Consider the following 27,570-nt stretch of genomic DNA (forward strand, 5'->3'; position numbering starts at 1 on the left):
CCTCAATCTTTCCCAACATCAGGGTCTTTTCCAGGGAGTCTTCTCTTCTCATGAGGTGGCCAAAGTACTGGAGCCTCAGCTTCAGGATCTGTCCTTCCAGTGAGCACTCAGGGCTGGTTTCCTTCAGAATGGAGAGGCTTGATCTTCTTGCAGTCCATGGGACTCTCAAGAGTCTCCTCCAGCACCATAATTCAAAAGCATCAATTCTTCGGCGATCAGCCTTCTTTATGGTCCAGCTTTCACTTCCATACATCACTACTGGGAAAACCATAGCTTTAACTATACAGACCTTTGTTGGCAAGGTGATGTCTCTGCTTTTTTAAGATGCTGTCTTGCATCCCTGTACCAAGGCTGTTTCCCCCTCAGCCTTTGGAATTGTTGAACTCCCAGCTCCCATCTTCCTCAGCCAGCTTAGCCAGTGGTCAGGGATGATGGGAATTGTAGTGCAAGAACATCTGGGACTTAAGGCTGAATAACACTGGACTGAAGGGTTTAAATCTACTTAGGAATTAAAGAGGTCGGATAGGCCATGTGAACAAGCATATTTCAGACTCCCATCACCCCTAGCCAACAGGACCAGTGGTCAGGGATGATGGGAATTGTAGTCCCAAAACATCTGGAGGGCTGAGTTTGGGGATGCCTGGCATAGGCTAACAGAGTGAGTTTTGTTGCTTAGCTCTGGGCTGCTGTGCATTAGCTTGTTTGTTGTGGAGTCATTTAGAAGGCAGTGAGAAGGAAACACACAAATGAGCCGTTATTGTTGTGGGAAATTAATATTCATCAGAGGGTTATTTGTTGGGAAGGCTGGGTTTGTTTATTGCAGGGTCACTTATAAGAACTGAGCTCAAGAGACATGATGGCTGCATGGAGTTTGTCTATGCTGCTTATCTATTGTGGTTAGAGTGGCCTGCGAAGTGCTGTTTTCCTTTTGCAAACAAGAGTTTGTGCTGGGAGATATTGCAGATAGCAGGAAGGTGAAGGGGGTGGTGGTGAGGGAGGAATCTTATAACCCTTCACTCCTGTGATCCCTGTTGTATTGTAGGCAGGGAATTCTCAGCACAAGCACCCACATTTTCTGAACAACCCATCCCTGCGATCAACTTGACAGCTGCAATGTTGTTGCTTTATCTATTAAAGGTAAAGGGACCCCTGACCATTAGGTCCAGTCGTGGCCAACTCTGGGGTTGCGGCGCTCATCTCGCTTTATTGGCCGAGGGAGCCGGCGTACAGCTTCCAGGTCATGTGGCCAGCATGACTAAGCCGCTTCTGGCGAACCAGAGCAGCGCACAGAAATGCCGTTTACCTTCCCGCCAGAGCGGTACCTATTTATCTACTTGCACTTTGACGTGCTTTTGAACTGCTAGGTTGGCAGGAGCAGGGACTGAGCAACGGGAGCTCACCCCATCGCGGGGATTCAAATCGCTGACCTTCTGATCGGCAAGTCCTAGGCTCTGTGGTTTAACCCACAGTGCCACCTGCGTCCCTTGCTTTATCTATTGGGGGGATCATTTTGCTCCAGTTTTAGGCTGCGTACAATGGAAAGCACCCCCCCAAAACCTGGGAATTTTTCATTACCCCACACAGAGCTACCATTCCAATCACCCTTAAGAATCTACAGTTCCCATGATTTTTTGGGTGAGAAGACATGCTTCCAATGTGCTTTAAAATGTGTTTTCTGAAAGAAGTCACCTTCTGCCTGGTCCTGTGAATGAATGAGAAAACAAACACATTAGGGATATCAATTGGAGGTTTGGAACTGCTGAGTGATGCCCACGAAGCAGCTCATAGTGAACTTTAGTGCCAAAACTGGCACTAGAAAAGAAGAAAAATGGAGCTGGCTTCCTAATCCGGACTTTAAGTTAAACCCGGGTGGAATGATCGTAATTGTGAAACACTTTTTTATTTAAAAAAGCTATGAATATAACCTACAAGCAGGGCTACCGTATACCGTATTTTTCGCCCTATAGGATGCACCGGCCCATAGGACGCACCTAGGTTGGGGGGGGGGGGAATAAAGGGAAAAAAATTATTTCCCCCTCCCCAGGCGCGGGGCTGGGGCGGGGGAAGCCCGAGCTTCCCCCGACCCCAGCCCCCAGAACAGGCTGCTGCCCTCAAGCCTTGGGAGCCTGGCGGGCACTCCTGCCAGGCTCCCAAGGCTTGCGGATAGCTTCCTGAAGCCTGGAGAGCGAGAGGGGTCGGTGCGCACCGACGCCTCTCGCTCTCCAGGCTTCAGCGAAAGCCTGCATTCGCCCCATAGGATGCCCACACATTTCCCCTTCATTTTTGGAGGGGGAAAAGTGCGTCCTATAGGGCAAAAAATACAGTAATACAAGTCGTTTTATTATGGTTAATGGCCAGGGTTACCATATAGACTGAGTCCACATTCACCATGTAAGGAGAATGTCACCATTTGAGCAGATCTACACTATACATGATTTAAAGCACATCCAACACACATTCAAAGCACATGACTTCCTCCAAAGAATCCTGTAGGTAAGGGTGTTTGGGATTGTAGCTATGGGAAACTACAGTTCCCATGATTCTTTGGGGGAAGTCATGTGCTTTGAATGTGCATTGGATATGCTTTAAAATTCAGCGGTTCTCAACCTGTGGGTCCCCAGATGTTGTTGGACTCCAACTCCCATCATCCCTGAGCTCTGGCCTTGCTTGCTAGGGGTGATGGGAGTTGTAGTTCAACAACATCTAGGGACCCACAGGTTGAGAAAGGCTGCTTTAAATGAATGTTGTGAATCTGCTGTTGGCTTCACCACCCTAAAAATGGAAACACCCTTAATTTTTTTTTGGGGGGGGAACGCTAAATACAGACCTTTTGCAGGAGGGGAAAGTGGACTAAAACTACCCCCCCCCGTATTTCCTCCCCAGCTTTTCTAACCTATGTCTCCTTTGGGCAGGGTCATTCCTCTCTTCCCACCCCCAGGGGAAGGGATTGGGTTACACAGCTCTGGTAACAATTCCAACCTGTTTGGCCTGGAATGTGGCATTTAGGGTCTTGTCACAGGAAATTCAGTCTGTGTTGAAAGCTAGAATTGCAAACAGTTTCATGGCTTGCCGGGGTTGGGGGGCGGTGGAAAATGCTGTTTGAACCGAAGGAACTCTGTCCAGGCGTTATGGGTCATGGTGAGGGCAAGAGGCTGGGAGTTTAGGACTAAATCTTTTTAATGTTTCCTCCTTCCCAGGCAACTTCACTGTAAGTAATGCACACTTACGCCATTTGCCTGCTCACTGTATGGCTGACTCCACACCGCCAGTCCCAACTGTCCTGTCTCTAGTCACTTACTCCCATGTATATTATAAGGAATATATCCCAGCATATTCCTGATAAAGTATGATCCCCTTCAGCCATGAGGTGTCATTCGGCAAGCAATTTTCTCTCTTCCTCAAGTCCCCCCAACTGCAAAATAAAATCAACAACTTCAATCCTAAAAAAAGGGTCAACAACTTTGGTCAGCCCTCACGCATGTTCACTTCATCAAATTTTGAGAAAAAATTGGGCACCCCTGAGTCCCCATCCCACAGCCCTGCTCACAGTTGTAAAGAATATTCCTACACTGAATGGTCTGTGTCAACATTAGGAAAAAGAGATAGGAATAGGCCATTATCAAGCGACTTTTCTTCTTTAAGGTTTCAAAGTTCTTAACCTAGCTCAAGGTAGTCATCTGAACTACCTGATGACCAATCACAGACAATGCATCCCTTGAAAAATAAGATTTTAGAGCCATCTTGCCCCCAAATGGCAACTACACATTTGGTGCCTAGCTTATATACCTGAGTTTCTAACACTGTATGATTTTAGAAGGTCGGCGGTTCAAATCCCCGTGATGGGGTGAGCTCCCGTTGCTTGGTTCCTGCTCCTTTGACATGAAAGCATGTCAAAGTGCAAGTAGATAAATAGGTACCGATCCGGCAGGAAGGTAAACGGTATTTCCATGCGCTGCTCTGGTTCGCCAGAAGCAGCTTAGTCATGCTGGCCACATGACCCAGAAGCTGTACACCGGCTCCCTTGGCCAGTAAAGCGAGATGACTGGACCTAATGGTCAGGGGTCCCTTTACCTTTTTTATGATTTCAGAAGGCTGGTCATCAACAGTGGGTGGCATGGTGGGGGTGGCAGCAGCACTTACCTGACTGATGCTTAGTGGGAAGGAAAGGTGTGGGACGTCAGCGTGGTGGAAACAGATGACAGCAGAGCCAATCCAGCACTCCTGCCCGTGCGTTTACACTGCACCACACTGTCCACTGCTGGGAGCCAGTTTAATGTGTTACAGTGTATTTTTTGGGGCACCTATGTCCCACCTTAAAGACTAACAGATTGATCGCAGCATATCGTGAACAACCATTCATTATGGATGAAAACATTTATTCATAGCATAATCTTTCCTAGACCAAGGCATGATTGATGCACGACTAGATGAATGATTTTTTTTATTTTATTTTTGTATCTGATGATAAAATGGGCTCTCTGTTCACAAACACTTATGCCCCAATCAATCTGTTAAGTCTTTTAGGTGCCAGAAAGCATTTTGAGGATGTGTGAGAGATTTTTAATGCGAGTTGAAATGCAGCCAAAGTTCGTAAATTACTTTATAGATTCAGAATCTTGGATGTGTTATTTGTAATGCCGGTCCCTCTGATGGTTCCATGATGCTAAGATAATCCCTCAAACTTTCTGGACTCTGTTCTGCCTTCTGAAGTTCCTTTAGCTTGTTGAGATTGTGATTATGGGGCAAAGCAGATGCAATTCCTGCCCCCCTGCCTAGCCCCCCCCCTTTCCCAGAGTGAATCAGGTGAGCAAACAACCCCACACACTTTCCACACAATAATTTTGAGTCGTAGAAGCTTCCTTAAGATAAAATTTTTAAAAATGAAATGAAACGAAAGGCTGTCATTTTTAATATGTTTTAACCAAAGTTTGGGTGTTGTTGTTGTTTAGTCGTTTAGTCGTGTCCAACTCGTGACCCCATGGACCAGCGCACGCCAGGCACTCCTGTCTTCCACTGCCTCCCGCAGTTTGGTCAAACTCATGCTGGTAGCTTCGAGAACACTATCCAACCATCTCGTCCTCTGTCGTCCCCTTCTCCTTGTGCCCTCCATCTTTCCCAACATCAGGGTCTTTCCCAGGGAGTCTTCTCTTCTCATGATGTGGCCAAAGTATTGGAGCCTCAGCTTCAGGATCTGTCCTTCCAGTGAGCACTCAGGGCTGATTTCCTTCAGAATGGATAGGTTTGATCTTCTTGCAGTCCATGGGACTCGCAAGAGTTTCTTCCAGCACCCTAATTCAAAAGCATCAATTCTTCGGCGATCAGCCTTCTTTATGGTCCAGCTCTCACTTCCATATGTCACTACTGGGAAAACCATAGCTTTCACTATACGGACCTTTGTTGGCAAGGTGATGTCTCTGCTTTTTAAGATGCTGTCTAGGTTTGTCATTGCTTTTCTCCCAAGAAGCAGGTGTCTTTTAATTTCGTGACTGCTGTTTGGGTGTACAGTGTCCCAAATTTCTGCCTGACCCTCCCCTCTTTCCTTCTGCAGCGGTGGAGACACAGAGCACAAGTTCAGAGGAGATGGTGCCCAGCTCCCCCTCTCCGCCCCCACCCCCACGTGTCTACAAACCTTGCTTCGTCTGCAATGACAAATCATCTGGCTATCATTACGGGGTCAGCTCCTGCGAAGGCTGCAAGGTGAGTGGAGGGAGATTCCCCACCCCACAAGACGCTGTCGCACACCTCAGCTAACCCTCTGCGCTGGGGGGCTCCTTGCAGCGCAGCTCGCCCGAATCGTGAGTTCAAGCAGGCATCTGTTCAGACCAGGAGGGTGGGGTTGGCTGCTTCACCCAGGCCTCCTTTCCTTGTCCAAAGGAATGTTGCAGCAGGGAATTTAAAGCTGCATGCCCACACCCAAAAAAACAGATTATGCAAGCAAGATGAAATGTGCAAAACAAGCATATGCATGCTGACTTGCATCCTCCTGTGTCCCGCTTGTTGAATTGGGGGGTTTCTGGTTGCAGAAAATTCTGCACCTACTTCGAAGATCATCAGGTTAACATCCGTCAGGCTGAGGCTGAATCCGTACATATGGAGAGTGTGTTTTCCACCTTGGGAACCTTTGAGGGTGGTTGCTGGAACTGAGAGCTATAGTTAAAAGTTTCTGCTTGACTCATTTGGCCTGTGAGGCTGTGTCCTCCAAACCATGCCCACCTGCTCCACACCTGACTTGCTCCACAACTTGGACAGCTGTGCACCTATCATTCACCTGCCAGCAGATGATTGACAGGCGGTGGTCTCCCCTATCAAAGCTGACCTGCAGGCGGAGTGGGAGATAAAGATCTAGGGTCCCTGGCTGAAAGAGTTCCCCACTGCTGCCCTTTATCTCCATACTGAGGGAGCGGAGAGATAGTGACTTGCCTAAGATGATGTTTGGACTCAGAACTTCCTGGTTCACATACTTCCCAGCCCCTTACAAAATGCCAGCTCTTTAAAGGGCAACTTCTGTTAAAGGATCGCAAGTGGCAAGGCAGTGGAAGACCCTCTGACTGAGATTTTGGAAAAGCTGTCGCTGCTACTGCCAGTCAGGGAAGACTGTCCTGGGCTAGAACGGAAGGTCTGATTCATTACAAGTCAGCTGCTTATGATACACAAACACTTAAAAGTCAGAGGTGGGCCAAAGAACAAGGGGGCCTTGCATCTTTTTCTGAGTGCCCCAGGTGTTTCCCTGTGTGGGGTAGTGAATTCAGTGGAAAGAGGGATCAAATTAAGGGCTATCAGTAGGATATTACATAAATTATTTATTATTATTATTATTAATTCAATTTATATACCACCCTTTATCAAAAGATCCCAAGGTGGTGTACAATTGTTAAAAACACATTCCAGAACACCAGTGATAAAAATACAATGAAAACACATAATAAAAAGCACACTGACAGACAGCCTAATAATAAAATAGTCATCGTAATAACCGTCAACTCTTCTCCACACTTTCACAGGCCATAGATTATTTAATAGCCATAGGCCTGGGTAAAGAGGAATGCTTTTGCCTGGTGCCTAAAGACATGTAATGATGACGCCAGGCGAGCCTCTCTGGGGAGAGCATTCCACAACCGGGGAGCCACCACAAAAAAGGCCAGTTCTCTTTTTGCCTCCCAACGATGACCTTTTTTGGAGATGATCTGGAGTGTAAGGAATGGAAGGAACTGAACAGGAATTGAATTGATTTGGAGCAGGATAAATTGGGAAATTAACCGGGGTAATAGGAATCAAAGAGGTACTGTTTTGGGGTATCTGACTTGGGCCGTAAATTAAGCGACAGACTTAAACCTGGGGGTGATCTGGATGGAAATAGTTGGTTTGCCTTCTGTGCCATTTAAAGTCTAAACTGGCATGTGCATATTTGCAAATTGTATGTACATTTGTTTCTATGGACCCATGCCCCAAAAGTCACTAGCCACTCCGCTGATCTGAAGATTCAAAACTCATACTGTCATAGCCAGGTCTGAAGTTTCACCCTGGTAAGTGACGACATCTGAAACAGCCTCCAAGCTTCAAAAACGGTCCTACCTGAAGCAGCGAGTTTTGGAGAAGGTGGCAGTGGATATCACAATTTGCACTGGGAAAGGAGACTTGGAAAGGAGGCTTGGAACTACCTAAGTGCCTTCCTTCCGCATCACCCACCTGGTCACCTGTTCCTCTTTCTCCCTCTCTCTGATGTTTTAGGGCTTCTTTCGCCGAAGCATCCAGAAAAACATGGTCTACACCTGCCACCGGGACAAGAACTGTCAGATCAACAAGGTCACCCGCAACCGCTGCCAGTATTGCCGCCTGCAAAAGTGCTTTGAGGTTGGCATGTCCAAAGAAGGTGAGCTCTGTTCTAAGCCCGGGGGTGGGGGGGGGCAGTGTGTGAGGGATGATAGCAAATGAGATTACAGTAGGTAAAACAAAACAGAAAGCAAAGGGAGGTTCCATTCAGTGCCCTTCAGATGGGGTGGCATGCATGCCCCCATTCGCTGGCATAGACGTAACACACTTTGAAACTGTCAGCCTGTGTGTGCAAGGACCATGTCTGCCTTACTGTTTTATGTACCGCAGAAGTAGTCATTCGAATACAGTGGTACCTCAGGTTACATACGCTTCAGGTTACAGACTCCGCTAACCCAGAAATAGTGCTTCAGGTTAAGAACTTTGCTTCAGGATGAGAACAGAAATTGTGCTCTGGCGGCGCTGGGGCAGCAGGAGGCCCCATTAGCTAAAGTGGTGCTTAAGGTTAAGAACAGTTTCAGGTTAAGAACGGATCTCCGGAACGAATTAAGTACTTAACCCAAGGTACCACTGTATTATGTTTTTTGTTGGCAACAGCCATTGGCAGATTCTCTTTGCCCCCCCCCCCCCCATGGATTTGTACACAGACCATGTCACGTTTAGATGATGGGTACGCAGGAACATTTTCCCTTGCATCCTCACATCTGTGTGCATGCACATATTTGCATGCATCCCAAATGGAACCTCACTATTTTAAGGAGTGGTCTGCGCATAGGTCCCTCCTGCCTGCCTCTGTCAATTTACTTGCTGCGCATCAAATGTAGAATTTTGTAATTGGCCTGTGTTGCCAAGATACAATCGCAGGGACATCTAAGAGGAGGCACACAACCCGGGCCAGCGCTTCTGAAGGGATCTTTGGTTCCCGCAGCCTGAAAACTCCTGCGAAGCCATCTGCTTTCTGTATCTGGTTTCGCCGCTGCGTTTCCTTCCACGGTGGTGCTTTTCAATGCATTCCACCCCCAAGGAAAAGCATTGGGGGAACATTTACCTTGGAACTGAGAAGGCAACGTGGGTTTTTCAGGAAAGCTGCGTGAGCGGGAGACTGCCGTTTGCAACTATTCCCGCCTTGCTCCTCAAGGCTGCACACACAGAGCTCTGCCGATATTCTGTTCTGATGAAACGTTTTCCATGTGTATTCCTTGGAGGGGAAATAATTCCGAGAGCACTCCCACAGAGGAACAAACAAACAAACAAAACTCCCAGTGGAGGGGGAGGTACTTTAGTCACTGCCCCGCTTGGGGAGTTTGCCGTCCCTTTCAAGAGTGCTGTCAGCTGCCCAGCCCTTCGAAGAGACAGAGAGCCTCTCAGCGGCTGTTGCTTTTACTCCCAACTGCTTAGGCATGTCTTCGCGCTGGCCTGGGCCGGGGCTCACATTAATCACCGTCTCTTTAAGAGCCCCTAATTAGGAATGTCTATGTCTCGAAACCTGGCAATTTATTTCCGAGGGCCTGTCACTTTAAAGGGAGAGAGGCGGTCGGTGGAGAGGATTGGGCAAGGGGCGTGGGGCATGGCTGGCTGGCTGGCTGGCTGGGGAAGGAATGTTATCCCGATGGGTTGTCACTACAGAGACAGGAAACGGATGGCCTAAGGGATTTGGGCCAGCGCAGTCCCTCCTCCCTTTCCCTCCCAGTATCCCATGTAGACTCAAATGGGATTTAGTGCTAAGCAGGGGGGGGGGCGTAGCAGAAAAACCAAGGAATTGGGGGGTTGAGGTGCTCACCCTCACAGCTAGACTTCTGCTAAACCTACAGTGGTACCTCGGGTTACATGCGCTTCAGGTTACATACGCTTCAGGTTACAGACTCCGCTAACCCAGAAATAGTGCTTCTGGTTAAGAACTTTGCTTCAGGATGAGAACAGAAATCGTGCTCCGGCGGCGCAGCAGCAGCAGGAGCCCCTATTAGCTAAAGTGGTACCTCAGGTTAAGAACAGTTTCAGCTTAAGAACGGATCTCCGGAACGAATTAAGTACTTAACCCGAGGTACCACTGTATATGCTTTCGCCTCTTGAAAGCAAAGGCATAAGCTTGTGTTTGTGCTGGGGAGAGTAGGTTGGTGGTGGGGGGGGGGGAAATACCCTGAGGCAGTAGGGTTCTCAGTTTGCGTGTGTGTCCCCCCCCCCGCTGCAAAGAGGTCTATGGCTTGGCTGGCAGCAGCCCCCCACCCCCTTCAGCATTGTGCTGACTGTGGCTAAAAGTGTATATCCTGCCAATTGGCGTATCCTGTTCCCAGATCCCTGGCGCTTTATCCTGGGGTGAACAGGAAGGGCAGCCTGGGAAGGCTCAGGCCAGCGAGAGTGCACACGCAACCCCAGGACTCTCGGTAAAGGGAGGGGTGCCGGCAGAGCCTGGGGAAGCGAGGGAGGGGGGGAGTTACTGGTGCTGCTGCTGCTCCTGGCACCCCTAGGTTGGAGAGAGAGAGGGAAGAGGATAAAATTTCTCCCCACCCCACGTCCCACCTGAACACACACATGCCAGCCCAAGATAAACTCCTGAGAAATCATCGCAGGCATCTCCAGATTCCTTGCCCGGGGGCACTGGTTCTGGGTCTCTCTGGTTTTCTTTTTTTTTGGATACATCTGGAGCTCGTTGCTCAAGCAACGCAGCTTTGCTCTCCGTTGTGGGATGTGTAAGGAAGAAGGCTGTGGACTGGGTAAATGCAGAATGAAGTTGGTGGGGCATTAATAATAATAATATATATATTTTTTTTTATATCCCGCCCTCCCCAGCCGAAGCCGGGCTCAGGGCGACTAACAACAATAAAATAGTACAACGTTCTAAAATCATTTCATTATAAAAGTAATTCAAATCAAATTGATGGCAGCCATTGGGCCAAAGTTCTGTGAAGATTGCCAAAGGAGGGAGTCAGGCTGTGCCCTGGCCAAAGGCTTGGTGGAACAGCTCTGTCTTGCAGGCCCTGCGGAAAGATGTCAAGTCCCGCAGGGCCCTAGTCTCTTGTGACAGAGCGTTCCACCAGATTGGAGCCACAGCCGAAAAAGCCCTGGCTTTAGTTGAGGCCAGCCTAACCTCTCTGTGGCCTGGGACCTTCAGGATGTTTTTGTTTGAAGACCGTAAGTTCCTCTGTGGGACATACCAGGAGAGGCGGTCCCGTAGGTACGAGGGTCCTAGGCCGTATAGGGCTTTAAAGTTTAAAACCAGCACCTTAAACCTGATCCTGTACCCCACCGGGAGCCAGTGCAGCTGGTATAGCACCGGATGAATGTGATCTCGCAGCGAGGACCCCGTAAGGAGTCTCGCCGCGGCATTCTGCACCCGCTGGAGTTTCCCCTAAAGGACCAGCCTTCACTGAGAGTGAGGGACTGTGAGTGCAAGCCTAGAATTGGGACACCTAGAAGCATCTAGTCCAACCCCCTGCAATGCAGGAATCTCAGTTAAAGCATCCCTGGCAGATGGCCATCCAACCTCTGCATAAAAGCCCCCCAAGGAAGGAGAGCCACCAATTCCCGAGGGAGAACAGCTCTTAGAAAGTTTTTTTCCTGGTGTTTAGTCAAGTTTCTTGTAACTTGAATCCATTGGTCCCAGTCCTATCCTCCAGAGCAGGAGAAAGCAAGCTTGCTCCAGCTTCCACAATCTTACAATGGGCCATTACTCAGAAGTAAATATTCAATGGGACTTATTTCCAGGAAAGGTTTCAGCCAATGGACTCTTCAACCACTTTTGATAATGAATGCCATGAGGTAGATAGAATGGAGGGTAAGCAGTCTTAAGGGTCTGGAATAACTTGGCAACCCTTATTCCATCAGTGATGCATTAAAAATCGCCACAGCATGAGATGTCCCCCAGACTGTCCTTAAAAATAAATGAGTGAATTATTATTTAAACAATCTGGTTTGGTGTACAAAAGGGAGATTAAAATTTACAAAGAGCTAATAAAACCACATGGGGCGCGGGTGGCGCTGTGGGTTAAACCACAGAGCCTAGGACTTGCTGATCAGAAGGTCGGCGGTTCGAATCCCCGCGATGGGGTGAGCTCCCATTGCTCGGTCCCTGCTCCTGCCAACCTAGCAGTTCGAAAGTACGTCAAAGTGCAAGTAGATAAATAGGTATCACTCTGGCGGGAAGGTAAACGGCGTTTCTGTGCGCTGCTCTGGTTCGCCAGAAGCGGCTTAGTCATGCTGGCCACATGACCTAGAAACTGTACACCGGCTCCCTTGGCCAATAAAGCGAGATGAGCGCCGCAACCCCAGAGTTGGCCACGACTTGACCTAATGGTCACGGGTCTCTTTACCTTTACCTTTAATAAAACCACATATGAGTTCTCTTGTAGGGAAGTGCCTGTAGAATCCAAAAAGTTAATCCCATGCTGCTTCTGTGGAATTTGGGACTTTTACAAGACAGTTGTGGAGTGGGTGACATCCGTTTATATCCCAAAGTACCGTATTTTTCGCTCTATTGGACGCACCGGACCATAGGACGCACCGGACCATAGGAGGGGGAGAACGGGGGGGGGGGATTCTAAGTCAAGGTGTGTTCTGTGCGTTCAAGGTGCATTCACCCGAAGCCTCCGGAGTCCAGCGGGACTTCCCGCTGGGCTCTGGAGGCTTTGGGTTCCTTTCGACCTGCTCTTTGGGGCTGGCGGGGGGGGAAGGGCTGCTTTCCCCCACCGCCAGCTTCCAAACCAGGCTTCTGGATGCAGGCTGCTATCCGCAAGCCTGGGGAGCCCGGCGGGAACTCCCGCCAAGCTCCCCAGGCTTGCGGATAGCTTCCTGAAGCCTGGAGAGCGAGAGGGGGCAGGGCGCACCGACCTCTCTCGCCCTCCAGGCTTCAGCGAAAGCCTGCATTCGCTCCATAGGACGCACACACATTTCCCATTCATTTTTGGAGGGGAAAAAGTGTGTCCTATAGAGCGAAAAATACGGTAATTACCATTCATTCCCCAGATACACTAGATCAGGGTTTCCCAAACTTGGGTGTCTAGCTGGTTTTGTACTACCAGCTCGCATCATCCCTAGCTGGCAGGACCAATGGTCAGGGATGGTGGAAATTGTAGTCCCAAAACAGGTGGAGCAAGTTTGGGAATCCCTGCTCTATAGAGGTAGGCTGCACTCAATTCCTAGGAAAATAGGAAGCTGCCTTATACTGGTCTATCTAGCTCAGCACTGTATACACTGACTGGCAGCAGCAGTTCAGGGTTTCAGATAGGGGTCTCACACAGCCCTAACGGGAGATGCTGGGGATTTGAACCTGGGACCGTCTGCATGAAAAGCAGATTCAGGTAGGTAGCCATGTTGGTCCGATGCAGTTGAAATACAGTGGTACCTCGGGTTAAGTACTTAATTCGTTCCGGAGGTCTGTTCTTAACCTGAAACTGTTCTTGACTGAAGCACCACTTTAGCTAATGGGGCCTCCTGCTGCCACCGCGCCACCGGAGCACAATTTCTGTTCTCATCCTGAAGCAAAGTTCTTAACCTGAAGCACTATTTCTGGGTTAGCGGAGTCTGTAACCTGAAGCGTATGTAACCTGAAGCGTACCACCATATATATAAATAATATATAAATAGTAAATAGTAAATAATAAATAAATATAAATATAAATAACCTAAATAATCTAAATTATATATATATATGTCCAGTAGCACCTTAGAGACCAACTAAGTTTGTTCTGGGTATAAGCTTTCATGTGCATGCAGACTTCTTCAGATACACCTGATGGTGGTGGTTGTTGTTGTTGTTAAAGATTTCTTACACACCCTTCCCTCTAAAGGACAGTCACAACAATATACATATGTCCAGAGTGGCTCAGTTTGTAGAACATGAGGCTCGTAATATCAGAGTCATGGAATCGAGTCCTTCATTGGGCAAAAGATTCCTGAGCTTGGGCTCAGTGGTCCGCCTTGATACCCCTTGACGCACCACCTCAGAGGTTGGCAACTATCCATGCAACTGTTTTCAGTGGATGCTGGTAGCCCAGTTTCTGCCCCCATGTTTCTTTAGGGCACTGCAAAAACACAGCATGTGAGGCTATAGGTTGCCAGGAGTTGGGGATGAGCTGAGAGGGCTGGCAAGAGGCTTCAGTTTCACCCACAGGCTGTGTTGTAGAAGATCTCTAGGTGAGGTGTCTCCCCGGTAATAAACAAAAATCTGCCCTTATTCCCTTATGGGGGACACAAGAGCCCTTATAGAGTCCTTTGTAGGTTCTCCATCGATCGGAGAAAATAACAGAGGCCAACCAGAGAATATTGAGAAGCAAAGCAGCTAGAAAGCCTGATCTTTATTAACGCTGTTGCAACAGGGCGCTCCCCTCACACGCAGGAAAGGAGGAGGACCCAGAACCAAGGTGTGCCTGCCCTTATATAGACATTTTAAATCCCCTGCCCTGGAGCTCAAGACCACCCCTCCATACATCATACATACATCACAGAAGGGGTGTAACCCAAGACCACCCCCCACAAACATCATACCTACATCACAGAAAAGGCGGTCTACAACAGAAATTTGAATGTTGTTGTTTTTCCTGTCTGCCAGGTTATCTGATAGTGCCTTATCTGATTGCCTTTCCTGGTAGTCTTTTCCTGGTAGTCTGGCCATTCCTTTGAGATGGTGCTTACCCAATTCCTGAGACAATGGGAAGGTTCCCTCACCCCCTCTCTCCTTGCAGAGAAAACATGCTTCAGACATGTGGTCCACATATCTATGTACGTGTTTGCTTGGTACATTTATGAACATTTATTATATATCTAAGACCTTATTTTTTTTTATTTCACCGGGCAGACCCGTCTTGGATGGGAGCCAGCGCCCCTGTCCCCACAGTGCCGTCTGCGAACAATTTCGGCAGAGATTCCACCAACCCACTACGCACGTTGCCTCGGCCTAACCGCCACGGCTCTCTCTCTTCTCTGTGTCTGGAAATGGAGGGATTTTTATTTCATTTTTTGGTGGGGTCAGGTCATAAGAACATGGGAACTTCCCCACACTAAGAAATTCCCTCCTCACCTTCCTTCCCTCATCTCTCTCTTTCAGCCGTGAGGAACGACCGCAACAAGAAGAAAAAAGACGTGAAGGAGGAGGTTGTGGTAGACAGCTACGAAATGACACCTGAGCTGGAAGAACTCATCCAGAAGGTCAGCAAAGCTCACCAGGAAACCTTCCCTTCCCTCTGCCAGCTGGGCAAATATACAACGGTAAGAGCCGCAGCGTGTTTCTCCTCCCTTCTTTTGCTCATACGTGTCCCCTGTAGAAAACAACAAACTGCGACAGGAACACTGGGCACATCTCATCCTAGCCCAGTCCATGCCTGCAGGCATCAAGTGTGGCCCTAAACACCTTGTCCCTGAAAATATTATACCTGGGTAATTTAAATGGTTCACTCTTCAGAGTAGAATTTCTTATTTGAATTGTGTACATTGTACATTGAAAGGGATGCGGGTGGCGCTGTGGGTTATACCACAGAGCCTAGGGCTTGCCGATCAGAAGGTTGGCGGTTCGAATCCCCATGACGGGGTGAGCTCCCGTTGCTCGGTCCCTGCCCCTGCCAACCTAGCAGTTCGAAAGCACATCAGAGTGCAAGTAGATAAATAGGTACCGCTCCGGCGGGAAGGTAAACAGCATTTCCGTGCACTGCTCTGGTTCGCCAGAAGCGGCTTAGTCATGCTGGTCACATGACCCGGAAACTGTACGCCGACTCCCTCGGCCAATAAAGCGAGATGAGTGCCGCAACCCCAGAGTCGGTCAAGACTGGACCTAATGGTCAGGGGTCCCTTTACCTTTACATTGAGGGCATGTATATCAGTAACCCTCACCAACAATGATAAATGGTATTCAGCTAAACCATACTCGTAAAAGGCCCATTGAAATCAATGTTACCTCAGTTAGGTAAGCAAAAGGTAAAGGACCCCTGGACAGTTAAGTCCAGTCAAAGGCAACTATGGGGTTGCGATGCTCATCTCACTTTATAGGCCGAGGGAGCTTGTGTTTGTCCGCAGACAGCTTTTCTGGGTCATGTGGCCAGCATGACTAAACTACTTCTGTGGCAATGGAACACCATGACAGAAGCCAGAGAGCACAGAAACATTGTTTACCTTCCCACCATAGCAGTACCTATTTATCTACTTGCGCTGGTGTGATCCACATTGGGTTCTGCCCTGGTGGAAAGGTGGGATGTTAATTCATTAATTTGTATTTATTTTAGCGGGTCTCCTTTAAGTATTATTTAGTTGCATATGAAGTCTTCTGCGTTGTTCTGAGTTTGCATTGCGTTCTCCCTGGGTTATTCTTTCCTGTTTTAAGGGGAAACTCCCCTCACCCCCAGCTATATATTTGTAAAGGTAAAGGTAAAGGGACCCCTGACAATTAAGTCCAGTCGCGAACAACTCTGGGGTTGCGGTGCTCATCTTGCTTTACAGGCCGAGGAAGCCGGCATTTGTCTGGGTCATGTGGCCAGCATGACTAAGCCGCTCCTGGCGAAACCAGAGCAGTGCACGGAAACGCCGTTTACCTTCCCGCCGGAGCAGTACCTATTTATCTACTTGCACTTTGACATGCTTTAGAACTGCTAGGTTGGCAGGAGCAGGGACCAAGCAACGGGAGCTCACCCCATCGTGGGGATTCGTACCGCTGACCTTTTGATCGGCAAACCCAAGCGGCACAGTGGTTTAACCCACAGCGCCACCCGCGTCCCATATATATATATGATATTAACCTTTTTTAAAAAAAACTAATACATCTAGTCAATAGCTTCCCTGGAGTATATAGGTATCATAGTCTATTGGTCATCAGCTGGTGGGTTGGGAACATGGATGAGTCCCATAGCCTGACCTAAGCTGAGTCGGAGCAGCTACTCTTCCACTGTACAAATTATGTGGTATAAATTTTTTAAAGTAGGTCCCCAAATGCATATTTGGGCTAAAGATGGCACATTGGTCTGGAAAGGTTGTCCTGGTACATTGGTCTTCTGCTGTTAAGCTGATATACACAGCTGGTCATGCTTTCACCTAAAGTCCACCACATCACTGGTGCTGCCACCATTCACATTTTGTTGTTATTATGATGGTTTAGGATTAAAAAGAAGAAGAAGAAGAAAACTGCAAAAGAGGGGGGAAATTGCAGTTGGGAGAGGAGACAATGGTAGGAAGATAGAACAGATAAAGACCATCATATATAGCAGGAACGACATTAAGGTGGTTCCATATTTCAAGGTGGGAGCTAAAGATGGTTGCAGGTTTGAAAAGGTCCTAGTATGATAAATTAACATGTGCCATTAAGATATGGTGGGGAATATGCAGGAGAAATGATTTCGAGGAGATATGGAAGGTGTTTGTAGAATTTGTACTGTTAAAACGGAAAGGGGTCAAACCATCGCAAAAAGGTGTTGAAATTTTGGGAGGTTGGATAGTTACAATAGGTAGAGACAATGGTCTCGGTGTTGGGGTGCACATTTTTATTCTTATCTATTTATGATTATTACTTTGTCAAAACAGATAGAGAGGGAGAGAGAGGTAAATAGATGCCATGATAACATGTAAGGAAGATAAAAAAATAAACCGGCGCAAGCCCACTTTGGCTGAGCCAGAGACCTGCTGATATAAGTCCTGCATCCAGCTCAGCTGGGATTCAGTCCCTGGAACTTAAACTAGCAATATGTAAGTCCCCCAAAAGGGGTGTTCTGAGGGGTGAGATGAGGCAAAGAGAGATTTACACACACACACAAAAGGTCCTAGTTCACTTCCAGCACCACCTTCTCCTAGTAGGTAGGGGTGGGCAGAAAGTAGATTGGAATCTCTAGATGATTTGCAGTAGATCAGCAAGAATTTCTGACTTAGGTTGCCACAGCAATAACTAAAAAACTTTTGCTCCCAAATTAAGTTGCTTGGGGGTGGGGAGGGAACCAGGAGGGAACCAAGGACCTGTGAACTTGATTTGGATACTGACCACTAATTCCTGGGCTGAGATTTACTCTGAGATGCCATGTTCCTATAGTTGAAGTGTATGCCTACCATACGAGGGACACGGGCGTCGCTGTGGCTTAAACCACAGAGCCTAGGGCTTTCCGAATAGAAGGTCGGTGGTTCGAATCCCCACGATGGGGTGAACTCCCGTTGCTCGGTCCTTGCTCCTGCCAACCTAGCAGTTCGAAAGCACCTCAAAGTGCAAGTAGATAAATAGGTACCGCTATTTATATAAAGCGAGATGAGCGCCGCAACCCCAGAGTTGGTCACGACTGGACCTAACGGTCAGGGGTCCCTTGACCTTTACCTATGCCTACCACTCTTTCCAAGCCACTATATCAGCTCAAGCTGGTGGACCTCAGGGGTCCTTAAGTAAAGCAACAAAGAATTAGATTGCCTAAATGCCTGACATCTGCTTACCTTTGCCATAAGGGATGCTGACTGGTGGGAGAAACTCCTAAGCTGCGCTAAGCGTGTGAGCCCTCCTGTATCTGCACAAACACAAACAGAAGATGCAACGTGGGGAGAAGAAGGCAGCATTTTCAATCCCTGACCTCTCATCCTTTCTCTTCCAGAACTCTAGCGCAGACCACAGAGTACAGCTGGACCTGGGGCTGTGGGACAAGTTCAGTGAGCTGGCCACCAAGTGCATTATTAAGATTGTGGAGTTTGCCAAACGCCTGCCAGGCTTCACCACCCTCAGCATCGCCGACCAAATCACCCTGCTCAAGGCGGCCTGCCTAGACATCTTGGTGAGGGGCTACAGCAGGCAACAAGAGCTGATTGGGGAAGCGAGGGGTGTGTGGCCTTTGCCAGAGGGCTGCATATAATGCGGGATGCAAACGGTGACAACAGAGAGAAAGAAAAAGCTTCGCCACACCTTTCTGCAGGGTTGTCTGAAATGGTGCAAAATTAAGCATGTGCTCAGACAGTTCTGCTTCTGCTAATTGTAGAGAAGAGCAAGGAGTAAGGCAGGATGTTGAAGCCCCTTCTTGTGTGCTGGGAATTCTGCTCAGCTCCGTCTCTGTCTGTCGAGGTTTCCCTGGGCATCTTCCAACCACTCTGAGCCTGTTGTTGTAGTAGGGGTTAAAGGCCAAGAAGCTTACTTGAGAGGCTGAGATTCTCAGGACACTTGAACTCTGCACCTAATACACAGAATTGCAACCTTCTTTGCAGACCTAGGGCTCATCCACACTTCTGCTTATCCCATGCCTAGAAAGCATGGATCCAAGCAGTTTTCCTCATTCCCAGGAAAGGCCCACTCCTAAATACTAAATCAAAGCAAATGTCAATCCAGAGAAAACCCAAATTGCCATTTGCTCCAATTGAGCACTAAAGATCATTTTTCCCTGGGTGAAAGCAGTGGGACAAGAGGGAGAGTGGATAACCTCTAGTGAGAACCTCTCCCTTATTAATCATAGAATTGTAGAGTTGGGAGCGATCCCCGAGGCCATAGCTGTCAACGTTTCTCTTTTTTTAAGGGACATTCCCTTATTCCGAATAGGATTCCTCACAAGAAAAGGGAAAAGTTGACAGCTATGCCTGAGGGTCATCTGGTCCAACCCCTGCAATTTGAAACCATACCAGACCCTGCTTAGCTTTGCAAATGTGCTAGCAGTTTTATTGCTGCCCCACTTAAGAGGACATTCTAGACGTGACCTTCTTCCTGACCGTCTTCTCTGTGCTCCCTTCCGCCTTCTGCAGATGCTCCGTATTTGCACCCGCTACACCCCAGAGCAGGACACCATGACCTTCTCGGATGGGCTGACCCTGAACCGCACCCAGATGCACAATGCAGGATTTGGGCCCCTCACAGACCTGGTCTTTGCCTTTGCTGGGCAACTGCTGCCTCTTGAGATGGACGACACAGAGACAGGACTGCTCAGCGCCATCTGCCTCATCTGTGGAGGTAATGGCCGTGTTGCAGCCTCCTCAGGCATTGTTATTAGCCTTGTCTTTAATGGTAAAGGGGACCCCTGACCATTAGGTCCAGTCGTGACCGACTCTGGGGTTGTGGCGCTCATCTCGCTTTATTGGCTGAGGGAGCCGGCATACAGCTTCCAGGTCATGTGGCCAGCTTGACTAAGCCGCTTCTGGAGAACCAGAGCAGCGCACGGAAACGCCGTTTACCTTCCCGCCAGAGTGGTACCTAGTTATCTACTTGCACTTTGATGTGCTTTCGAACTGCTAGGTTGGCAGGAGCAGGGACCAAGCAATGGGAGCTCACCCCGTCGCGGGGATTCGAACCGCCGACCTTCTGATCGGCAAGTCCTAGGCTCTGTGGTTTAACCCACAGCGCCACCCGCTCCCCAGCCTTGTCTTTAAGGGCTGGCAAAGGGAGCCCGTCGACCTTTTCAAGGTCTGGTTCTTGCCGATAGTTCTACTTTGCAAGCAACCAGTACCAAATTTTGTAAGATTTCTAAGACACTGCAGGGAAAGGATAGGAAATGACATCTGCATCAGCAGAAAGCCTGGAATAGTATCATAAAGTATACAGCTGTGTTTCCAGACTTGGGTCTCCAGCTGTTTTTGGACTACAACTCCCATCATCCCTAGCTAGCAAGACCAGTGATCAGGGATGATGGGAACTGTAGTCCAAAAACAACTGGAGACCCAGGTTTGTGAGACACTGGTCTACAACTAGAAAGGCCAGAATCTTCTATCAGAACAATCACACTGGTAATTTGTATACACATTTGTATAATTCTGCTAAATGGTTGTATGCGTGGTATTACGGCTCAGTTTAATGTGCTGAACATGCCTGTTTCTGAATCCCACATGGCTGTCTTTCCAACCTCCGCAAAGCAGTAACCTCTTCCTGATCGACTGACATTGCATTTCTGCCCCGCCTTTCGATAAAGAACTCAAAAGACAAAACCAACAAAACAAACAGCACTGCCTGTCTCTTCGTCTCCAGATCGAATGGACCTGGAAGAGCCGGAGAAGGTGGACAAGCTACAAGAGCCACTGCTGGAAGCCCTGAAGATTTACGCTCGCCGACGTCGGCCCAACAAGCCTTACATGTTCCCCCGCATGCTGATGAAGATCACTGACCTGCGGGGGATCAGCACCAAAGGTGAGTACAAGCCCATCATCAACACAGTGCCACATAGGCAATTGCACCCTGGATGCGAATGCGTGGTGGCTGGCCCCCATTGGAATTGGTGGGGCAGAAGAAGGCAAGGCAGCCACCAGTAGGTGGAGCCAGAGCCAACTCATTCTAGTTTTGTTTCCTGTTGTGTACTGAGTTGAATAGGATCCAAAAGGCAGCAGTCTGATTGGTCCTAGAACAATAGGGTCCAGAATGCAGCAGTCTGATTGGTCCACAGGAGCCACCCAATCCAGCTCCAGGTGGAAGTGAATCCGCAACCTGCTTGGCCTACAGGTGAATCCCGGAATTAGCCAATCATATGGGGCCCATTGTGTAAATAATGTATATAAAGCAGACATTCTGGGGGAACTTCCATTCCTCCTCACCACTATGAGCTGAATAAAGAGCATGAAATCCAGTCTCGACTCCGAGTATATTTCATCTCCATTCCCTTCCCTACTGTCAGGCTGCCTGGATAGCTCAGTTGGTTAGAGCATAGTGCTGATAATGCCAAGGTTGCAGGTTCGAACCTTTAAGGGACAGCTGCATATTCCTGCATTGCAGGGGGTTGGACTGGATGATCCTTAGGGTCCCTTCCAACTCTAGAATTCTATGATTGTAAATTGAAGAGGAGGTTCAAAGCCAGATGCACTTGTTGAACTGGTTGTAAGTCGGAGGGCTGGCAGCTGGTTAAGGGCAGAATGATCATCTTCATATAGCTACACACTTTTCTGTGCTGATCTCAGGCATCTCAAAACCGGATTATTGAGAACCAATGACTCGTGGCGCATTCGTTGTCACCCCTGCCATTTTCTGTTTCCAGGCATTGTGTAGGAACCGTTGTTCTCTTGCATCTCCTCCCCATCTTGCCCAGTGTAGGATGGGAGCTTATGGGATCTCTGTTCCCTTTGGTTCCTCCCCAGCAAAATCACAGCATTGAAGGGAGGAGGGGGGAAACCTTCGTTATCTCCTCCGCGGCAAACCTTTGGTTCTTCTACATCCCGGCACTGACCTCTTCCAGGAGCAACGAGAAATCTCCTGGGGTGTGCATCTACAGATTTTGCCCACAGCCGGCCAGTTGCCTTATCAGTGTGCAAGAACTTGCCAATTCCTTCCATGCGCTTGCAGTAGCGCCAGAGAAGAGCATGTAGCAGTAGTGCCCTGCGGTGCAGCTATTCTCGCCATCTCCGCTGCCAGGGAAACTCCGCCCGGGTCTCATGGCTGCCTTTCCTCCTGTGGGAATGTTGAGGATAGTAGGAGAACATATATTGATTAAATATTATCCTTCCTCACCCACGCTAGTGAGCTAGTAGCAGAACACATACCCCCGTACATAGCAGGCAGCTAATTGATAGATTCGTTAGAACCATTTGAGTTAAACGGTTGTACAATCCAGTCTGGCTTGTAAAGATTGGATTGTTCCTGGTAAATCCCTGGTAAAGGTAAAGGTAAAGGGACCCCTGACCATTAGGTCCAGTCGTGACCGACTCTGGGGTTGCGGCGCTCATCTTGCTTTATTGGCCGAGGGAGCCGGTGTACAGCTTCCGGGTCATGTGGCCAGCATGACTAAGCCACTTCTGGCGAACCAGAGCAGCGCACGGAAACGCCGTTTACCTTCCCACCAGAGCGGTACCTATTTATCTACTTCACTTTGACGTGCTTTCGAACTGCTAGGTTGGCAGGAGCGGGGACCAAGCAACGGGAGCTCACTCAATTGCAGGGATTCGAACCGCCAACCTTCTGATCAGCAAGTCTTGGCTCTGTGGTTTAACCCACAGCGCCACCCGCGGCCCTTCAATCCATTAGTTCCCTTTTAAAAACAATAATGACACAACAGTCTTCTTTTAGAAAGCACTGTACCGTCCTATCTTGGAAGTTGAACGGAATCTGGTCCAGAAGTCCGTTCGACTTCCAAATCGCGGCTTCAGATTGGCTGCAGGAAGCTCCTGCAGCCAATCGGAAGCCCCGTCGGACGTTCGGCTTCGAAAAGAACGTTTGAAAACCGGAACAGTCACTTCCAGGTTGCAATCATTTGGGAGCCAAAACGTTCGAGAACCAGGCTGTTCGAAAAACAAGGTACAACTATAATGATAAGGTTTACTTAGATTCAGTTCACAGTATGACCTTGAAGACAGGCTTTAGCTTTTAGTTACAGTTGCAGACAAAGGTGTGAGTTCATTGTTTGTGAGGGATGAGCCCCTGTGTTTCTGGCTGAGAGCCAGCACACAGCAAAAGGCATCAAGATGGGATAAGGTGTAAATGGGCATTGTTGTCTTGGAAGATGTTTAGTAGGGCCAATTCTGGGGTGATTTCTAATACTTGCTTAGTTATTTTACATATTTCTCGTAGGCCGTTGTCCAGCATAGTTGGATTTTCATAACCCACCTACTTTCAGCAGCCAGAAACACCATAACCAGACACTGGAGAGACCTGTCAGGAGTAAGCATGGACCAATGGTGCCAAATAGTATGGGAAACAGCCCTACTAGAAAAATTAACCAATAAACTGAAACTGACATGGGGACAAACAGAAGAAGACGCCTTCCCTTTATCACGTACACAGCCCAACAAGACAATGACAATAATCCACCCACAGCATACAAATAAATATGGCTAACCTGATCCAAAACACCCACCCACCCCACTCACACACGAAAACAAAGACCACCACAGCCAATCACAAACAACCACACCCTAGGCCAACCCCAGCCTCTCTCACCACCAACGAAACACAAATGAACAGCAGAGAACCTACACGAGCAACGCTGACACCAAACCCCACATACATTAAGCAAAATAGAAACATCGCCCCCCACCCATCTTCACCCCTCTCTCCCTTTTCTTCCTAATGTCTCAACAAATGAAACTGATTTGTAAAAATGTTGCATGGGAAAAATACAAGAGAGACATTACACATACTTCTGTAAAACAAGAAAATCTTTAATAAATAAATAAATAACAAAAAAGATGGGATAAGGTGAAAAAGGCAAAATGGCTGCGTGACCAGCCCCTTTATAGGGTCTGCCAGGGTCACGCCCATCTACCTGGTCACATGCAGGGGGACGATGCTCCAGACCAGGTGTGACAGGAAGTCCTCCTGGCTGAAGCAACATTCCCCTGTGTGTCCACTCTGGACGAACAGGAAACGTTGTATTGGACTGCTTTTGTGATGTTAAATCCCACACCTCCCTTCTTCCCCCTTCTCCCCCAAACAGGGGCTGAACGAGCCATCACCCTTAAGATGGAGATACCTGGTCCCATGCCACCGCTCATCCGAGAGATGCTGGAAAACCCCGAGATGTTTGAAGATGAGTTGTCGCAGCCCCCGCCCCTGGCAGAACCCCCCAGCTCTGAGGAGAGCCCTGCAGATGCCAAGAGCCAGGAGGAGGAGGAAGAGCAGGAAGCCCCCTAGCATCTCAAAGAGAGCCAGGATCTAGGCTAGGAAAGGCCGGGAGAAGGAAAAAAAGAAAACCCTTTCCACATCGTATCTCCTCCGTCCCTCCAGCCGCCCATTTCCTCCAGGACTCTTTGCCTTAATACTCGGGCCTTTCCTGCAGGCCGCCGGAGTTGGGTGTCACGGCAACAACTAGGGAGACTCCACATTCCCCCCTCTTCGGCTGCGTTTGGTGACTTCTCGGGCGGTTTTGGATGCCTCTTGCCTTAAACCTTTCCCCCCGCGGGGCCCTTGGATGTATATTCTAAACTCGCCTTTGCCCCTCAAACCCCAGAGCTCTGCCAAAAGCCCCAGGCCGCCTGCCCAGTTGCGTGGGGCGCCCTCAAGCCAAATATCCGGGACCTGGGAAAGCCCCCAAGGGGCTTGGACTGGGAGACCTCTTCTTTCAAAACGGGAGGAGCTCCCGCTGTGCAATCCGCCCCCCTCGCACTCCTGCCTGTGGGAAGGGGCGCCTCTTGAGAGCCGAGAGAGAAAGACTCTGCGACGTGTGCCCCCAAACACACACCACACCGCGCTCCTGGCCTCCTCCCTCGCGGCCTGGTCCACTGTCCCGGCTGGATGCGAACTGTACCCTCCCAAGCCAGGAACCCAGGCATCCGGGACACTATTTATTCTAGTCTCTGGAGGCGGCTAGAGGGATTGCATTTCTCTCCCACATCCCGAAATGCACACAAGGATCTCGGACCAATGACTATGCGGGATGGGGAGAGTGAAGCCAGGATTTCAGCATACATATATATATCCCTGTTGTGGGATTTTTGGATGTGCGTGTGCGTGTTCATGACCATGTCTTGCGGATTCCAAGGGGTTGTGGAGTCTTTGTTTTTGAGGGAGGTGAGTTTCACGGGCTGGGGGTGTGTGTCTTTTTTTGTTTTTTTGTTAGCTGTATAAAGCGCTAATGTTTTATTGTTTGGGGCAGAAATCAATCCTGTATCAGGTGTGTGTGTGTGTGTAGGAGGGGGTGGGGGAGAAGAGGGGCAGCAGTCCGTCCATCCTTCCTCCTCCCTCCCAAGGCAGAGGGGGGCAACAGGGGGCGTGGCTTGCTGTCTCTGTTCTCGCTTGGGATGCTTTTGACCCCGGTGCTAAGGATTCTGGGAAACAGACCCCAAAGGACACTAGATACCAAAGATATTGAGGAAAGGGTGAGGGTCGGGGGTGCCAGAGCTGCAGACTTGAACTCATTTCCTGTCCCTCAGGGCCCTCTGCTGCCCCCTACCCACAACCTCCCCCCTCCGCAGCGAGAACCAGCCGCTCTCTGATAAGGTTGTGTGGAAAGGGGGACTTGGCAGGGAGGTGCGGGACACTGTTTACCTTAACTGGCAAAGTTTTCTTCCCCAGCACTTTGATAAAGGGGAAGGGACGGGTCACTCCTGCTTTAGGAAGCTTTGTTTCCCCTTCTCCCAGGCCTAAGATGGGGAGGAGATCTGCTTTGCTCCACAGCTCCAATGGACCAAATATGGAAAATGCTCTTTCCTCTCCTCCCCAGAGGGCAAAAGACTTGCAGAAAGCGTCTCCCACCTCCCCTTCCCTGTGCTCCTAGCAATACGAAAGGAACCAAACCGGAACACTACAAGAAGCAAGGGTTGGGGATGGTGGCATCGCACCAGCACCCTTTTGCTAATGTTCCGCCATCGGCAGCTGCGATTCCATCTCACCCTACGTCTGCTTCATCAGTGGGGGTAGAGAGAAACAAAAGCCTCCCCTCTGCTGCTTTGGGAATGAGAGCTGAAGGTTCTGCTGCCCCTTGCTGGCCATGAATGGGGCAAGACTTTTGGCGGATTTATTTATTTGCCTATGTTTACACCAGGGGGGTGGGTAGCACAAAGAGTTGCACCTTCACCCCCACCCCAGAGCAGGCGATGAGGCGGGTGGAACAGCGCCCCCCCCCCCCAAGGAACGAGAGGCTCTGCCGAAAACTGCCTTGGCTTCTTCCCCCAGTCATTTTAAGCTGCCAAAATGAAATGAAACAAATTAATGAAATAAATACCCCAGGCCTTAAGATGGGGTCTGTTTGCTGTGGGGCGGGATGGAGAAGAGGCTGAAGCCCTTCCGTGATGTTTACAGACCAGCTTTCCATGGTGTTTTAGAGGAATCTGTCCTGTCCCTGCACTCCCAGCTGTGCCGCAGAAGAGGGGACTTTTCTATTTTTGCAAAATAAAGCAACGGAAACTCAAAAACACGGCTTTTGAATTTTATTTGTCTCTCAGACAGTGTGCGCGCTCGTGTCTCTCTGTGTATTTTTTTTAACCCCACTCCAAATTTTAAAAACTGCATAGAATTTGCATCCTGGTGTGGTGTGGAACAGCAGCATTTTCTGAGACCCACCGCCAGAGGCTGAAACAACAGCCATCCATTTCTGGATCAAGGCAAGTCTGGATTACATAACCTTTGTTTCATAATAGTTCTGCTTACCTTAGCAACCCATTCCGACAGTAGCCTAGAAAATGTTCCAAATACTGTATTTTTCGCTCTATAGGATGCACTTTCCCCCCTCCAAAAATTAAGGGGAAATGTCTGTGCGTCCTATGGAGCGAATGCAGGCTCCTTGGCTTCAGCGATAGCAACGCGAAGCCTCCGAAGCCCAGAGGGAGCGCTCCCTCCGCGCTCCGGAGGCTACGCGTTGCTTTCGCTGAAGCCTGGAGAGCAAGAGGGGTCGAGTTCCCGCTGCGCTCCGCAGGCTTCAGGTTCCTTTCGCTGAAGCCAGGAGAGCAAGACTCTCCTGGTTTCAGCAGAGAGGGAGAGCTGCACAGCGCCCCTTCAGCCAAGCGGGAGGAGAAATGGAAGGGGCTCCGTTTCTCCTGCCGCTTTGCTGAAGGGGCACTGAGCAGTGATGGGGAGAATTTTTTTTTCTTGTTCTCCCCCTCTAAAACAAGGTGCATCCTATGGTCCGGTGCGTCCTATAGAGCAAAAAATGCGGTAAGCAATATCTCAGCAAGGTTTAGGCTTACCTCTTGGTTGTTTCCAACACCTACAATTTGAAAAGGTGTTAATCATTAATATGTTTTTCATTTCTGTATAGGGTGACCAGCTTGGTCAGTTATGGCAAACCCGTGCCACTACAAACGTCGCTGGACTCCAACTCCCATCCCTGACATTCGGCCATGCCGGCTGGGGGCTGATGGGAGATGGAGTCCAGAAACGTCTAGAGGTTGCCATGTTCCCCATATTTGAGCTAGGTCGATTGAGACAAAATTCATGGAAGATAGACCTACTGAGCAACAGCGATAAACGAAAACAACTGATGAAACCTCAATGGGGAGAAAGTGTGGAACAGCAGTTGTTTGAGGAGAACA

The 27,570-nt window shown here is 49.0% G+C and overlaps 1 protein-coding gene across 3 annotated transcripts in view; it reads left to right on the forward strand.

Annotated features, from left to right (window-relative positions):
- Positions 1–26,454, forward strand: part of RARG (retinoic acid receptor gamma) — a 129,885-nt gene extending 103,431 nt beyond the window's left edge. For all 3 annotated transcript variants that reach the window (XM_080994790.1, XM_080994791.1, XM_080994792.1), the window contains 7 exons: positions 5,549–5,697; positions 7,729–7,870; positions 14,810–14,970; positions 18,309–18,485; positions 19,438–19,642; positions 20,651–20,809; positions 24,039–26,454. In XM_080994790.1, the coding sequence (XP_080850916.1) occupies positions 5,549–5,697; positions 7,729–7,870; positions 14,810–14,970; positions 18,309–18,485; positions 19,438–19,642; positions 20,651–20,809; positions 24,039–24,235 (1,190 nt within the window). In that variant the 3' untranslated portion in view covers positions 24,236–26,454. The remainder of the gene's footprint in view (positions 1–5,548; positions 5,698–7,728; positions 7,871–14,809; positions 14,971–18,308; positions 18,486–19,437; positions 19,643–20,650; positions 20,810–24,038) is intronic.
- Positions 26,455–27,570: the final 1,116 nt, after the last annotated feature.

Source organism: Podarcis pityusensis (assembly GCF_964106645.2).
Source record: "Podarcis pityusensis genome assembly, chromosome: 2".
In the NCBI taxonomy this organism is placed as follows: Eukaryota; Metazoa; Chordata; class Lepidosauria; order Squamata; family Lacertidae; genus Podarcis; species Podarcis pityusensis.